The 13548-nt window shown below is 48.4% G+C and overlaps 1 protein-coding gene across 1 annotated transcript in view; it reads left to right on the top strand.

The window, feature by feature from the left end:
* Positions 1 to 8268: 8268 nt before the first annotated feature.
* The window catches only part of FAM117B (family with sequence similarity 117 member B), a 28217-nt gene continuing 22937 nt past the window's right edge, over positions 8269 to 13548 (top strand). The window contains exon 1 of the mRNA XM_056861463.1: positions 8269 to 8899. Coding sequence (XP_056717441.1) covers positions 8269 to 8899 — 631 coding nt within the window. The remainder of the gene's footprint in view (positions 8900 to 13548) is intronic.

The raw sequence follows: 13548 nt of genomic DNA, 5'->3' as shown, positions 1-13548 counted from the left end.
TGGAACAGCCGAGTCTGACCTGGGATTTCGAGGCCCAAGTTAAACACTAAACCATATTGGATCGATGCTGACTTTCCCTCCCTCGTTCATCATGTAAGGATGAAACAAAAGAAAAACTGGCGTAGTGCCCTAAATAGTGTTTTGAAGTTCTTCCAGCCTCCGTGTCATGTGAAGATTATTATTGCTCTGGGACAGTCACCGAACTGTCTTGGCAGTCAGAGCTGAACTATAGACCAAATTGTCTATTGTTAAGTGCTTCTGTTACTTCTTTCCCACGTTCCTTTGTAAGGAGAGGTTATGCTTGAACAACTGTAGTTGGGAAACACTCCTGAGGTGAATTTCCCACCCACCTTCAACATCCAATACCAGATCAAACAGATCTATGAATTTAGGGCGGAGTAGCTTCCCGACTACACCCTGTAAGTATGAAGAATAAAGGCTTGATGTAGAATGGGTGTTGAGGGCTGGTGTTTGGCGGGTAGCTTGTCCTCGTTGAGTAGGTTTCTTCCCAAATTCTAGCAATGAATTGGAATTGCCAGGCCGTCATACAGGGCCATTTTCAAAGCATTTCCTCCAGCATTTCCCCCTTATATGGCCTTAAGGTTTATCCCAGGAGTATGAAATCTGGCATTAAGAATCTATCTGGTAAGTGGTACTATCTGACAAAATCTGATGATGATTGGGTTGTAGCATTTTACAATATAGGTTTTTATATCAATACTTAAGAACATAAGCAAGGCCATGCTGGATGAAACCAAGGCCCATCAAGGCCAGCAGTCTGTTCACACAGAGGCCAACTAGGTGCCTCTAGGAAGCCCACAAACAAGACAACTGCAGCAGCATTGTCCTGCCTGTGTTCCACAGCACCTAATACAATAGGCATGCTCCTCTGATCCTGGAGAGAATAGGCATACATCATGACTCGTATCCATTTTGACTAGTAGCCATGGATATCCCTCTCCTCCATGAACACGTCCACCCCTCTCTTAAAGCTTTCCAAGTTGGCAGTCATCACCACATCCAGGAGCAGGGAGTTCCACAATTTAACTATGCGTTATGTGAAGAAATACTTCCTTTTATCTGTTGTCCATATTAGCCCACCCCAAGCACAATAAAGCCATGGATTGAAAGTGGATGAAGAGAAATGTTGTCCTGCTCCCATAATGCTCCATCATACAGCGTCCCTCAATTAAGTTAATGGACTGAAGATTCGGGACACAAGGAAGTCCTTCGGTCACAAGATGCATAATTAGCATATAGGATTAATTGCCACCAAGTGTCACAGACGTCACTAGCTTCTACAGTGTTTAAAAAAGAACCTGACAAATTGACAACGGCCAGGGAGTTTTAATGCCTCTCGAGGTCTCTGTTTCCTATTAACCTTCTCATGTTGTTTTGTTTTTTTAAATGCCAGGAATAAAAATGGCATTTCTTCCTAACAAAACCAGCTGAGTTTAACCTCATTGAACTAGGTGAGCCTTGGTACATAGTAATGTCAACACAGCTCAAAACCCCCTTCACAAAAGAGTTGCGAAGGTGCGGTCGGTGAAGTGGGCATGAGTATCACCATCCGCAGAAACAACCAAGTCCCAGAGAGCCCCGTCATAAGATCTGTGCACACACTACAGCCCCCTCCCAGTGTGAGCTGCATGTCAAAGAGCCAGCGTGGTGTAGTGGTTAAGAGCGTGGTTTGGAGCAGCGGACTGATCTGGAGAACTGGGTTTGATTCCCCACTCCTCCACATGAGCTGCAGATGCTAATCTAGTGAACCGGGTTGGTTTCCCCACTCCTACACACAAAGCCAAAAAAAAAGTACTCCTAAAAATTGCTTAGTTCTTAGTCCCCCCCCCCCACTTTGTATTATATCCTATTCTTGCATTTGTCTGGATCCAGATTACTTCCCACGCTGTCAGTCCAGGGGGTTGTGTGGGAAGCTGATAGTGCATACCTCTACAGTTCAGGTGTATGCCTCGTGTTAAGGCATGCAATCTAAACAGCCAAGAACAAGCTGGAGACAGGCACAAAATGGCAACCTGTGTGGATTATGAGAGACAAGTGGAAAGAAGGAGGAGAAGGAAGAAAAGGAGAAGAAGAGTTGGTTTTTATATGACGACTTTCTCTACCACTTAAAAAGGGAGACTCAAACCGGCTTACAATCGCCTTCCCTTCTCCTCCCCACAGCAGACACCCTGTGAGGCAGGTGGGGCTGAGAGAGCTTTAAGAGAGCTGTGATTGGCCCAAGATCACCCAGCTGGCTTCATTTGTAGGAGTGGGGAAACCAACCCGGTTCACCAGATTAGTGGCCGCCATTCATGTGGAGGAGTGGGGAATCAAATCCGGTTCTCCGGATCAGAGTCCAAGAAAGAACACACTCTTCTTGCTCGCAAATTTGTACTTCTGAAATCTAACTTTCACCGCTGCTTTTTAACCCGGGCCAACGCTACTTTATCATTTTCCATAGATAATAAATAAGCAGAAGTGCTTTGGTGTTACTGTAACTCAGGGAGGTAGAGCAGCTAGATTCGAGTCCAGTAGCATCTTGGAGACCAACAAGATTTTTGGGTTATGAGCTTTCCAGAGTCAAATCTCCCTTCGTCAGATACCAGATGGACTCGAATCTAGCTTTTTTACTGCACACCAACACATCTACAGGTTGCGTATCCCTTATCCGGACTTCTTGGGAGCAGAAGTGGTCCCTGTTTTGGATCTTTCCATATTTTGGAGTATTTGCATATACACAATGAGATATCTTGGGGTCGGGACCCAAGTCTAAACACAACATTTATGTTTTATATACACTTTATACACATAGCCTGAAAGTAATTTTAAACAGTATTTTTAATAATTTTGTTTCCATTGAACCATCAATGCAAATTGGCATGCTGCTGAGGGCCTGTGAGTAATGCTTGCATGCCGGCTCAAAAAGTCTGTTTTTCGGGTCAGTCCGGATATCGGATGTCCAGATAAGGGATATTCAACCTGTACCCTCTGAAACTAGCTACAAGGAGATAGCAATTCATATGCTAGATCTCACCCCAGACACAATATAATCCAAATAGTTACATTCTGTTGTCTCTCCCCCAAACTAGTAATTACAGAGCATATATTTATTTACTGAAGCATTTACACCTCACCTTCCCCCACAACACAAGGCAGCTTTCAATACATGATTAAGAACATCGTATAACAAAATCCCAAATTCCCACCCCACCCGGCCTAATAAAATTCAATAGCTTTGCTCATAGCTTTCTGGTAAGGCTCTTCCTTGGTATTTCTATATCTTGAAGTCACTAGCATACTTGTGAAAGTTCGGGCTGTTGACTGAAGATGCTGGAACAAGGACACCAAGGCACGGCGCCTGGAAGAACTCCACCAAGCCATCAGCTGATTCCATGAGGCTCTTCTTACCAAAACCACCATTTCCCTCTCGGGTCTTCCCTGCCAGATAAGCTTCTTCCTTCAGACACCACTACTGATTTTGATGCTGCCGCCACTAGTGAATGCTGAATCTTCACTCACTGTAACTGGGATGAGGCTATTCTCTCCTGTCGGACGATTTGACCGATTAAAGCTCACTAATATCTCAGGCCCTGACCTGGATGGCCCAGGCTAGCCTGATCTCATCAGATCTCAGAAGCTAAGCAGGGTCAGCCCTGGTTAGTATTTGGATGGGAGACCATCGAGGAATACCAGGGTTGCTGTGCAGAGGAAGGCACTGGCAAACCACCTCTGTTAGTCTCTTGCCATGAAAACCCCAAAAGGGGTCGCCATAAGTCGGCTGCGATTTTACGGCACTTCACACACACATAATATCTCAGGCCCTCGTTTAATTGACTCAAAGCTAATGGCCAATGTGTGTGTGTGTGTGTGTGTGTGTGTAAGTGCCGTCAAGTCGCTTCCGACTCATCGTGACCCTATGAATCAATGTCCTCCAAAACATCCTATCTTAACAGCCTTGCTCAGGTCTTACAAACTGAGGGCCGTGGCTTCCTTTATAGAGTCAATTTATCATGGCCAATGGAAGTGCTTAAATCATTAATGTTGTCGGGTCCCTCTTCACCACCGGCGGGAGGGTTTTTAGGGCAAAGAAGGGCAGGGTTTGGAGAGGGGAGGGACTTCAATGCCATAGAGTCCAATTGGTAAAGCTGCCCTTTTCTCCAGGTGAACTGATCTCCAGGTGAACTGATCTCTATCGGCTGGAAATTAGTTGTAAGGAAGTTGCCCTGGAAGTTGGCAAGCCTATAAATCATCCACTAAGAAACCAAATAACTTTGGCCAATCAGAAGTCAGGAATCCTCCTGCCCCATATAAATGGGAGAGAGACTCACTGAAAACCTCAGAGAGAAAAACCACTCCTTTAGCCACGCTAACTAGGCATCATCTCCAGAGGCCTCCATAATGTGTAGTTTTACTTCCACAATCAAAATAAAAACAGCTCATTTTTATTGGTTCTTGTAGGTTATCCGGGCTGTGTAACCATGGTCATAACTTCATAATTTCTTAATATTAAACATTGCCTTGTCTATACGGAACTATTATTTGCACTCTTTATATGTACTGACAGCTTTCCACATAGGATTTTAGGTGTTTCTCCACACGCAGCAAAGGAGAAGAGAAGGTTAAGACACAAGCAAGAAAAGTCAAGATCCAGAGAACCCAAAGTCAAATCAATTGTTCAAGTTATCCCACAAACAAAGTATCAATATAGTAGAACAAGGAGAAGAACAAGTTGGCCACCAAAAGCAGGACAAACAGCACAGACATTTCCACATTAGGGTTGCCAAACTCCAGGTGGTGGCTGGAGATCTCCTGCTATTACAACGGATCTCCAGCCGATGGAGATCAATTCATCTGGAGAAAATGGCAGCTTTGGAAGGTGGACTCTATGGCATTATGTCCCATTGAAGTCCCTCCCCTTCTAAAACCCTGCCCTCCTCAGGCTCCACCCCCAAAATCTCCAGGTATTTCCCAACCTCGGAGCTGGCAACCCTACAAGAGGGTTATTGTGAGTCTAAGCAAGAGTGAGGCTAAAATGTCACTCTGAACTCCTTGAGCACCTTCTTGACATTGCTGCGGGGAGGCATCTAGTGGATTTGTACTTGAGTGTGAGAAATTATTAGCACTGCTACTTGGTCAAGTTTAAACCTGCTGGTTTTATGCTTTCTGTGTTTCCCAGCCCCACACCCTTTCCTTAGCCTCAGGGTTCATAGCTAGGCAAATATTTAACGTGGGAAAGGTCTGTAGCACTGGTATAGTTTTTTTTTGGGGGGGGTCTGGTATACCATGAGGAGGGGATCCATTTCTATGTTTAGCTTCAAACACAAAAGTGTATGAGCGCATGCCTAATCCCTTGGGTTGCCAACCTCCAGGTAATAGCTGGATATCTCCTGCTATTACAACTGATCTCCAGCCGATGGAGATCAGTTCCCCTGGAGAAAATGGACTCTATGGCAGGGGTGTCAAACATAAGGCCGGTGGACCGGATCTGGCCCCTTGAGAGCTTTTATTCAGCCCACGAACCAGCCAAGGCAGTCACACACACACCCCACGCTCAAACTGGGCTGGCGAGGCATGGCCCGGCCCAACCAAGTGACATTTGTGTCATATCCGGCCCTCGTAACAATTGAGTTAGACACCCCTTGGTTCTTGTAGGTTATCCGGGCTGTGTAACCGTGGTCTTGGTATTTTACACAAGTTATTTTACACGGTTACACAGCCCGGATAACCTACAAGAACCAATGAACTCTGACCGTGAAAGCCTTCGACAATATTTTAGACACCCCTGCTCTATGGCATTGAAGTCCCTCCCCTCCCCAAACCCCACCCTCCTCAGGCTCTGCTCCAAAAACCTCCCGTCGGTGGCAAAGAGGGACCTGGCAACCCTACTAATCCCTGGCATAGGGAGTAGCATGGGAGTCAAAGAAAAGAATGTGGAGGTCCCCCAGGACGTGAGCTTGCAGGGAGCTAAGAGGCCAAGAATAGAACATGGGGGTAGATTTGAAAAAGGTGATGGTATAACAGGTGGGGACTCTTGAATATGATCCTAGTCAGCAGCTGGCTTTATTTAAACTGGACAATGGGAGCCAAGCCCCCCTCAACCCTCTCACCCATTGCCAAGTCCCGTTGCACAGAAGCTGTTGAATCCACAGACCTCCTTGGCTTCTTGAGCTGGCAACCAGAGTGAACCAGATGGTACCTGAGGGCAAGAGTCGGCCCAGGGCCATCAGGTGCCGATTCCTAGACTAGACAATCAGGTGTATTTAAAGACTGACGGGACTGTCAAAGGGAGCGATGACATTTTGCTAACGAAGAGTTACCCTCAGTCTGATGAACCTCGAGGGCACGGCTGTTGCAAAACTGCAAAGTCATTTAAAAACATGATTTTTGGTGTGGCTTATCTAAAGCCCGTTAAGCCTAGGAGAAATGAATACAGAGGGTATGGCTGCTTAAAGACCTCAACCTGAGAGTCTGAGAGAGCAATCCTAAGCAGGTCTGCTCAGATGTAAGCCCCACCTTATTCAATGGGGCTTACTCCCGGTCCCAGGAAGAGTTTTAAGAATTGCACCATAATGAGGCAAAGAGGACAATTCTCTGTGGATGCAGCTTTAAGAGGTCTGCCCTTATCATAAGGACATGTGAGTGAATTGAGGCACGACTGTTCCTATCTTCAGCGGTGTTCCAACAAAACCTCCACATGCATATTTTCCAGAAGTGCTTCTCGACGTAATCTGATTATGGGAGCCTGGAGATCTTTTCAACTATATAATATAGTTTAGTTTATGCCTGTTTGTGTGCTCAGTGCCCTTTCTGTGGTGGACCCATCACAGTCTCCCACTTGTGTGCTGCAAGGAGGCACACCATGACATGAGGGTACAGCAATATGATCCCATGCCATACACCCTACTGTCTGAGCTATAGGGTTTCTAAATAGTGCTAGGGAGGGCAGTAGACTGCAGGCTTAGTATCCTGAGCTATGCTGCTTCAGTGCTTGGGAACAGGATAGGAGAGGGCAGGGTACTGTGTGGTGGAGTGGTTAAGAGCGGTGGTTTGGAGCGGTGGACTCTAATCTGGAGAATGAGGTTTGATTACCCACTCCTCCTCTGGTGAACCAGGTTGGTTTCCCCACTCCTCCACATGAAGCCAGCTGGGTGACCTTAGGCTAGTCACAGCTCTCTCAGCCCCACCTACCTCACAGGGTGTCTGTTGTGGGGAGGGAAAGGGAAGGTGATTGTAAGCCGGTTTGATTCTGCCTTAAGTGGTAGAGAAAGTCGGCATATAAAAACCAACTCTTCTTCTTCTAATGGGCCAGCATAGGTGTGGGTACTCAGGGCTTGCTTAGGAAACCCACTACTTCCTGCTTCCATCATGGCCTGCCCAAGCACTGCCCAAAGCTACGGTAGTGCAGGGATTACATGGGTTCACCACCAGCTGGGCTTCTCCAGATATGCCAGCATGTTTTCAGGAATGCCAGCATATCACTAAGATATGCAGAGGTTAGGCACCATCCTAAATCTTTTGAGTTTATGATGTGTTTGTGTGTGTTTTTTTCTGTCAAGTCACAGCTGACTTATGGCGACCCCGTAGGGTTTTCAAGGCAAGAGACATTCAGAGATTGTGTGACATTGCCTGCCTCCACGTGCAAAAACTCCAAAATATGGAAAGATGCGAAATACAGACCACTGTTGTTCCCAAGCAGTCCCGATAAGGGATACTCAACCTGTACCAGCAGATCTCCCTGTCTCACCTGGAGGTTGGTAACCCAGGAAATTCAACACGGGCATTTAAAAATGGCAGAACTGGAATCCATCCAGACAACGCCTGGAGCCTAGAAAGGTACAAGAGCCGCCCAGGCGCAGGTCTGTTTCCACGCCCTCCTTCTGTGGCCACGGTACAAAAGACACGCGTGTGCAGACCGCGTGTGGAAGCCTGTCCTCCCCACCCCCACCTCGCCCTGGCCCCGCCTCCTTCCCCGGCGAGGAGCGCGCTGTCTCTTTAAGCCTCCCTCCCTCCCCACGCCGTCCAGGGCCACGCCCCCCGGCCAATCAGGGCTCTGTAGCGGCCGGAACGGAGCGGCTGCGCCTCCAATGGGAGAGGCCGGTGCGGGCGCTATTGTTGATGAGGCGGCCGCATCTCGGCGAGAAGAAGCCTCCTCGCGAGCGGCTCCGAGGGCCGAACCGCCGAGGGGAGGGCAGGGAGAGCAGAGCGGAGCGGGGGGGCGTTTGCGGTCCGGAGTTTTGCCCCCGCGGGGCACCCGTCGCGGCGACCGTTATGGCTTCCCACCCGCGCGTGAGGCGCAACGGCTCCCCAACGCCCGCCGCCGCCGCCGCCTCCCTGGGGGGAGGGGGAGTCGCGGCGGCGGCGCCAGGCGGGGCGGCGGCGGCGGCGGGCAACAGCGGCGGCCGCCTCCAGCCGATGCGGGCCACGGTGCCTTTCCAGCTCAAGCAGCACGGCAGCCCCACCCGGAACGGCGGGGGAGGAGGAGGAGGAGGAGGCGTCCCTCGGGCGGCGGCGACGGCGGCGCCTCCCCCTCCCTCGCGCGCCGCCAGCCCCACGCGCCCGGCGCCGGGCAACGGCAGCGGCCCCGCCGTCGCCACGCAGACGCCGGCCGGGTCGGCCTCGGCCTCCTCCTCGTCGCCGTCTGCGGCCCGCGGCAGCCCCACGCGGGCGGCGGGGTCGCCTCGGGGCCCCCAGCTGCCGCCGCCGCCCCCGCCGCCGCCCCCCCTGGCGGCCTCCAGCCCCTCGCCCTGCTCCTCGCCCGTCTCGCCGCCCCTGCCCGAGGGCAGCGCCTGCGCCCCGGCCCCCTCGGGGGGCAGGACCCGGCACCGCCAGAGGCGGCGCTCCCCGGAGCAGAGCAGGGCCTCCCCCGAGCGGAAGAGCCCCGCCTCCCCCGGCTGCAAAGGTGAGCCCCCCCCCCCACGCCCCCGCGGGTCTGTGTTGTGTTGTGCTTGAAATATAACTTCAGAGATGCCACGCGTTGGCCGTGGATGCGCGGGAGGGAGGTTTGGCCTTGGGTTTGCCACTCTTCAGGTGCGCATTTCCCCCATCTGAATGCTCAAAACTCAACAATGAGCGCAAATGCAGACTTTTAAGAATCCAGATGGGGGAAATGGGCTTCTAGAGAGCGGCAAGCCCAAGGCAAAACCTCCCTCCCGTGCGTCATTGGACCTACAGGTTTCGAGCGTGCTTTAAAAAATGGCTGGATTCGGTTTCCTTCTGAGGCTGACTTTAATTCGGGTTTTTTTTGGAGAGGGGGGTTGTACAGGCCGTTTGTGCACGGGAGGCCTTGCCTTGGATTTGCCGCTCTCTCCGTGCACATTTTTCCCCATCCGAATTCTCAGAACTCAAAGGCCACTGGTGCACGGGAAGTTTGGCCTTGGGTTTGCTGCTCTCCAGATGCGCATTTCACCCATCTGGATTCTCAGAACTCTGCATGGGGGCTTAATTTTTAGATTTGAGAATTTGGATGGGGGGGAAATGTGCATCTGGAGAGTGGCAAATCCGAGGCCAAACCTCCCATGCGTAACATGTGTGTGGAAGTTTCCTCAGGTGGTCACAGAGGAAGCGCTTCTGGCCCAGGAACAATAACGGAGCCTGTTTCACTTTTGCCTCGAGGCTGTTGCATGCTTCGCTTCTCTCCAGGAACATAGGAGCATGGCTATTATATTAGGTGCTTTGGAACACAGGCAGGATGGTGCTGCTGCAGTGGTCTTGTTTGGGGGCTTCCTAGAGGCACCCGGTTGGCCCCTGTGTGAACGGACTGCTGGACCCGATGGGCCTTTGGACTGATCCAGCAGGGCCTTTCTTATGTTCTTGTGAGGGCTGCCCCACGAGCCGGCCACGAGGCCGAGGGGAGATTTTCTGGGCCTTAGGTGCACTTTTTCGGCCCAGCTCTCTCCCATTGTTGAGAAGCGTGAGTTGGAGGGGTGGAGAGTTCTGTGTGTGACTGTGTGGCGCCTCATCCTATTTGTTTACTTATCTCTCCTGCAGGTTCTTGTGACTTGGGTTGAATTAGCTGACTTCTCCCTTGTGGGAGAAACTTGGAGACTAGCGGCTTCTCGGTACCTTAAAGAATTTTTGTCGGGTGGTGCGTGCCGAGTCTGCCATGCAGAATAACCGACTTTATAGCCTGGACAGTGTAAAATGAAAACAAGAGGCGTGAGAGGGCATGACTAGACATGTCTGACTGATTTTGATGCAGGCTTGCGGGCAGCTGTGATAAACTTGCCAAAATGCGAAGGCGTAGATGTCGGCTCTTCTTTGGTCAGCATCGTTGAAGAAAGGAAGCTAGTGTAGCACATAAGAGCGTGGCTCTTGGTTTTGGACACACACACCCTTTGTCTGTGGCAATTTAAAATTGCTGTGTAGCCGGGGAAAGGAACTTAGGAAATGTTTTGGGGGTAGCGTAGAGTGTTCCTTGCTGATTAGCTAAGTATCTTAACATCTAGTAAACCTCTTAATAGTAACATGTATTCTCATAAACTATCCAGAACGTGTGCCTGTCTGGAAGTCCTACAGACTTACCTGGCACATACTTAGTGTATGCAGGATGGACATCAATACAGAATTATTTAATATTATTGTGTGTGTGTGAAGTGCCATCAAGTAACTTCTGACTCAAGGCAACCCTATGAATCAATGTCCTCCAAAACGTCCTATCTTTAACAGCCTTGCTCAGTTCTTGCAAATTGAGGCCTGTGGCTTCCTTTATAGAGTCAATCTATTTCTTGTTGGGTCTTCCTCTTCTCCTGCTGCCTTATAATATTATTATAAATTCTCTCGATGGGGAAAAAACATATTTTAAGCCTTTCTGAAAATGATAAAGACAAAACTAGTACGACGTTGTGATGAGTGTTTTACAGGACCAGAATAACCTGGGTCAAATCCCCACCTGACCCTGAACCTTCCTGGGTTTCCTTGAGCCAATTGTACTTCCTTAGCCTAACTTGCCTTACAGAGGGCAGAGCCATAAGTTGCTCTGAGTTTCTTGGGGAAAGGGCAGGATACAAATATGATAGAAAGAAAACCAGGGCCGACTACGTAGTTTCATATGCTGTTCAGTCCCAGATGATGACGGTGGTGGTGGAAAGCGCAGTCCAGTTGCCACTGATTTCTGGGGACCCTGTAAGAGATGAACCGAGGTGGTAGCTATTGTCAGTCTCTGCGAAGCAACGCTGGACTTCTTTGGGGGTCTCCCATCCAAGTACTAACCAAGGCTGACCTTTCTTAACTTCTGAGATATGATAAGGTTGGGCTTTGGGCCATCCAGTTTGGAGCAAGGTGATGGTAGGCTCATAGGTAACAGAAGAAGGGCGATTAGATGCACAGTGACAGACAGTAACCTCGGGAAAACAAAAATACCATAGAAAGTAAAATTGCCCAGCTGCCTCTAGGCAGTCAGTCAACTGAGAGAGTAGGAATACAGAGGTGTACTGTTCCCTTTGCCAGTGAAGAAGCACAGTGTTGGAGTATTGTGATGGGAAGACCTAGGTTAAAATCCCCACAGTACCATAAAACGACACAGGTTAACCTTTGGCTTGTCACTGGGATAAGTAAAATTGGGGGAATGGGGATGGAAGAGCTGTGCCTGCCATCTCACACTTTAAGATGGAAGAATGGGGGGGGGACTAATACAGTGAGTTGGAGGAAATAATACATATCTTAGGGTTTCAGCGTTTCTTATTAGAGACCTGATAAACAGTTCAGAGATGCTCTGCAAGTGGTCTTGTGAATGCAACAATAGGCAGTTTTCTGTACATAGCAAGCCATGTATAAAGACATAATAGTACTAGACAGCCTTTTATGCAACCCACTTGCCTGGTCACCTGTGGTGAGTAATGAGTACTTCTAGGCCAGGAATATATTGTAAGTTATTTTTTAAAATAGGCTGCTTATTTTTCATTTTCCTCCCCTTTCCTGACTGTTGTTAGTGTGCAATTATCCAAAATAAGTATGCAGTGAGTAGGTGACTAAATGCAGTGTTGTTTTTGGCTATTACGGTCGACTAATTTACAAGGGTGCGCTGGTAGTTTTGAAACAATGTAAATGCCTTCCCTCAGATCACCAATGTGTGTGTGTAAAGTGCCGTCAAGTCGCAGCCGACTTATGGCGACCCCTTTTGGGGTTTTCATGGCAAGAGACTAACAGAGGTGGTTTGCTAGTGCCTTCCTCTGCACAGCAACCCTGGTATTCCTTGGTGGTCTCCCATCCAAATACTAACCAGGGCTGACCCTGCTTAGCTTCTGAGAACTGATGAGATCAGGCTACCCTGGGCCATCCAGGTCAGGGCCAGATCACCAATACTGAAAGATAAAAGGAAATTAGAGTGTCATATTGACTGCCTGGTTCCAACTTTCTTCTGAGGAATTGTCATTAGGATCATCTTATTTTATATTTGTGCTTATTTGGGACTGCTGGGACTATTTCTCAGGAAGTGTACATAGGTGCAGATGGTGGGGTATTCTCTCCTTAATTGATGCATTTGAGAAAAACTAAGAATATGAGTCAGGGGGATCTCTCTTGAAACTTCTTGTGCAGATTTTCTTGGGTCTTGAACCATCTCCTCCAGTTACCTGTTCATACTGGTGTGACTTTCACTGGTTAGTGTATATTATTTGTCTTGCAAGACAATCTTATTGACTGCTCATCATGGTCAATTTCAAAAGCCAAGGTTTTTAGCTTTCTAGATCCTTGAAGAGGACACTAAAAAAGAGTAATTATTCTTGGGGAGGGACTGTGGCTCAGTGGTACAGCATCTGCTTGGCATGCAGAAGTCCTAACTTCAATCCCCGGCATCTCCAGTTAAAGGGTCTAGGCAAGTAGTTGATGTGGAAGACCTCTGCCTGAGACTCTGGAGAGCCGCTGCCAGTCAGAGTAGATAGTTCTGTCATTCAATATAAGGCAGCTTCATGTGATCATGTGTTTTTCGTCCATTGTTCAGAAAGTTCATGTCTGAAGGCTTCTATTCATTAGTATGTATGTTTGATAATGTTGAATCAGAATTGGTTGAAGAATGAGTAATGTAATTTTAGACTGTTGCCCCACCTAGCACTTTAACTAAATGTCATGAGTGGAAGCTTATCATTAACAGTTAGGTGGCATGCAAATTTTCCATGTAAAGTGGCTGGTTAATTTACAACTGTCTCGTTAATTAACAACTGTCAGAATGCCTTTGTTTGACTTGAGAAATGATGGTGGAAGGAAGGATGAAAATTATATGTCTGAAGGTGTAAGGTCTGTTTTGGGTCAAGTTAAGGCAGATGGAATCTGTCATCAGGCAAATCTTGGATATCTGACTCTTAGGTTGCAAACTAACTGCAAATCTAGAGGAAGTACAGATTACAAAAATAAGTGTAATATATTTTGACATGTCTTTTGAATAATTTACACCTATTTACATTTTCGATTTGCTTTCATTTTAAATCTTTGGCTATAAATGTGGGAGGCAGTCTAGATTTCAGTAGCATTTTGGCATTATGTATTAAATATTCTTCCTGCCCCCCCTCCAGCCATGGATAATCTTTCTAGCAGCTAGCTATTTTGGACTTTGGC

The sequence above is a fragment of the Euleptes europaea genome, chromosome 15 (genome assembly GCF_029931775.1).
Source record: "Euleptes europaea isolate rEulEur1 chromosome 15, rEulEur1.hap1, whole genome shotgun sequence".
Classification (NCBI taxonomy): domain Eukaryota; kingdom Metazoa; phylum Chordata; class Lepidosauria; order Squamata; family Sphaerodactylidae; genus Euleptes; species Euleptes europaea.
This window is presented reverse-complemented; position numbering and strand designations above follow the sequence as displayed.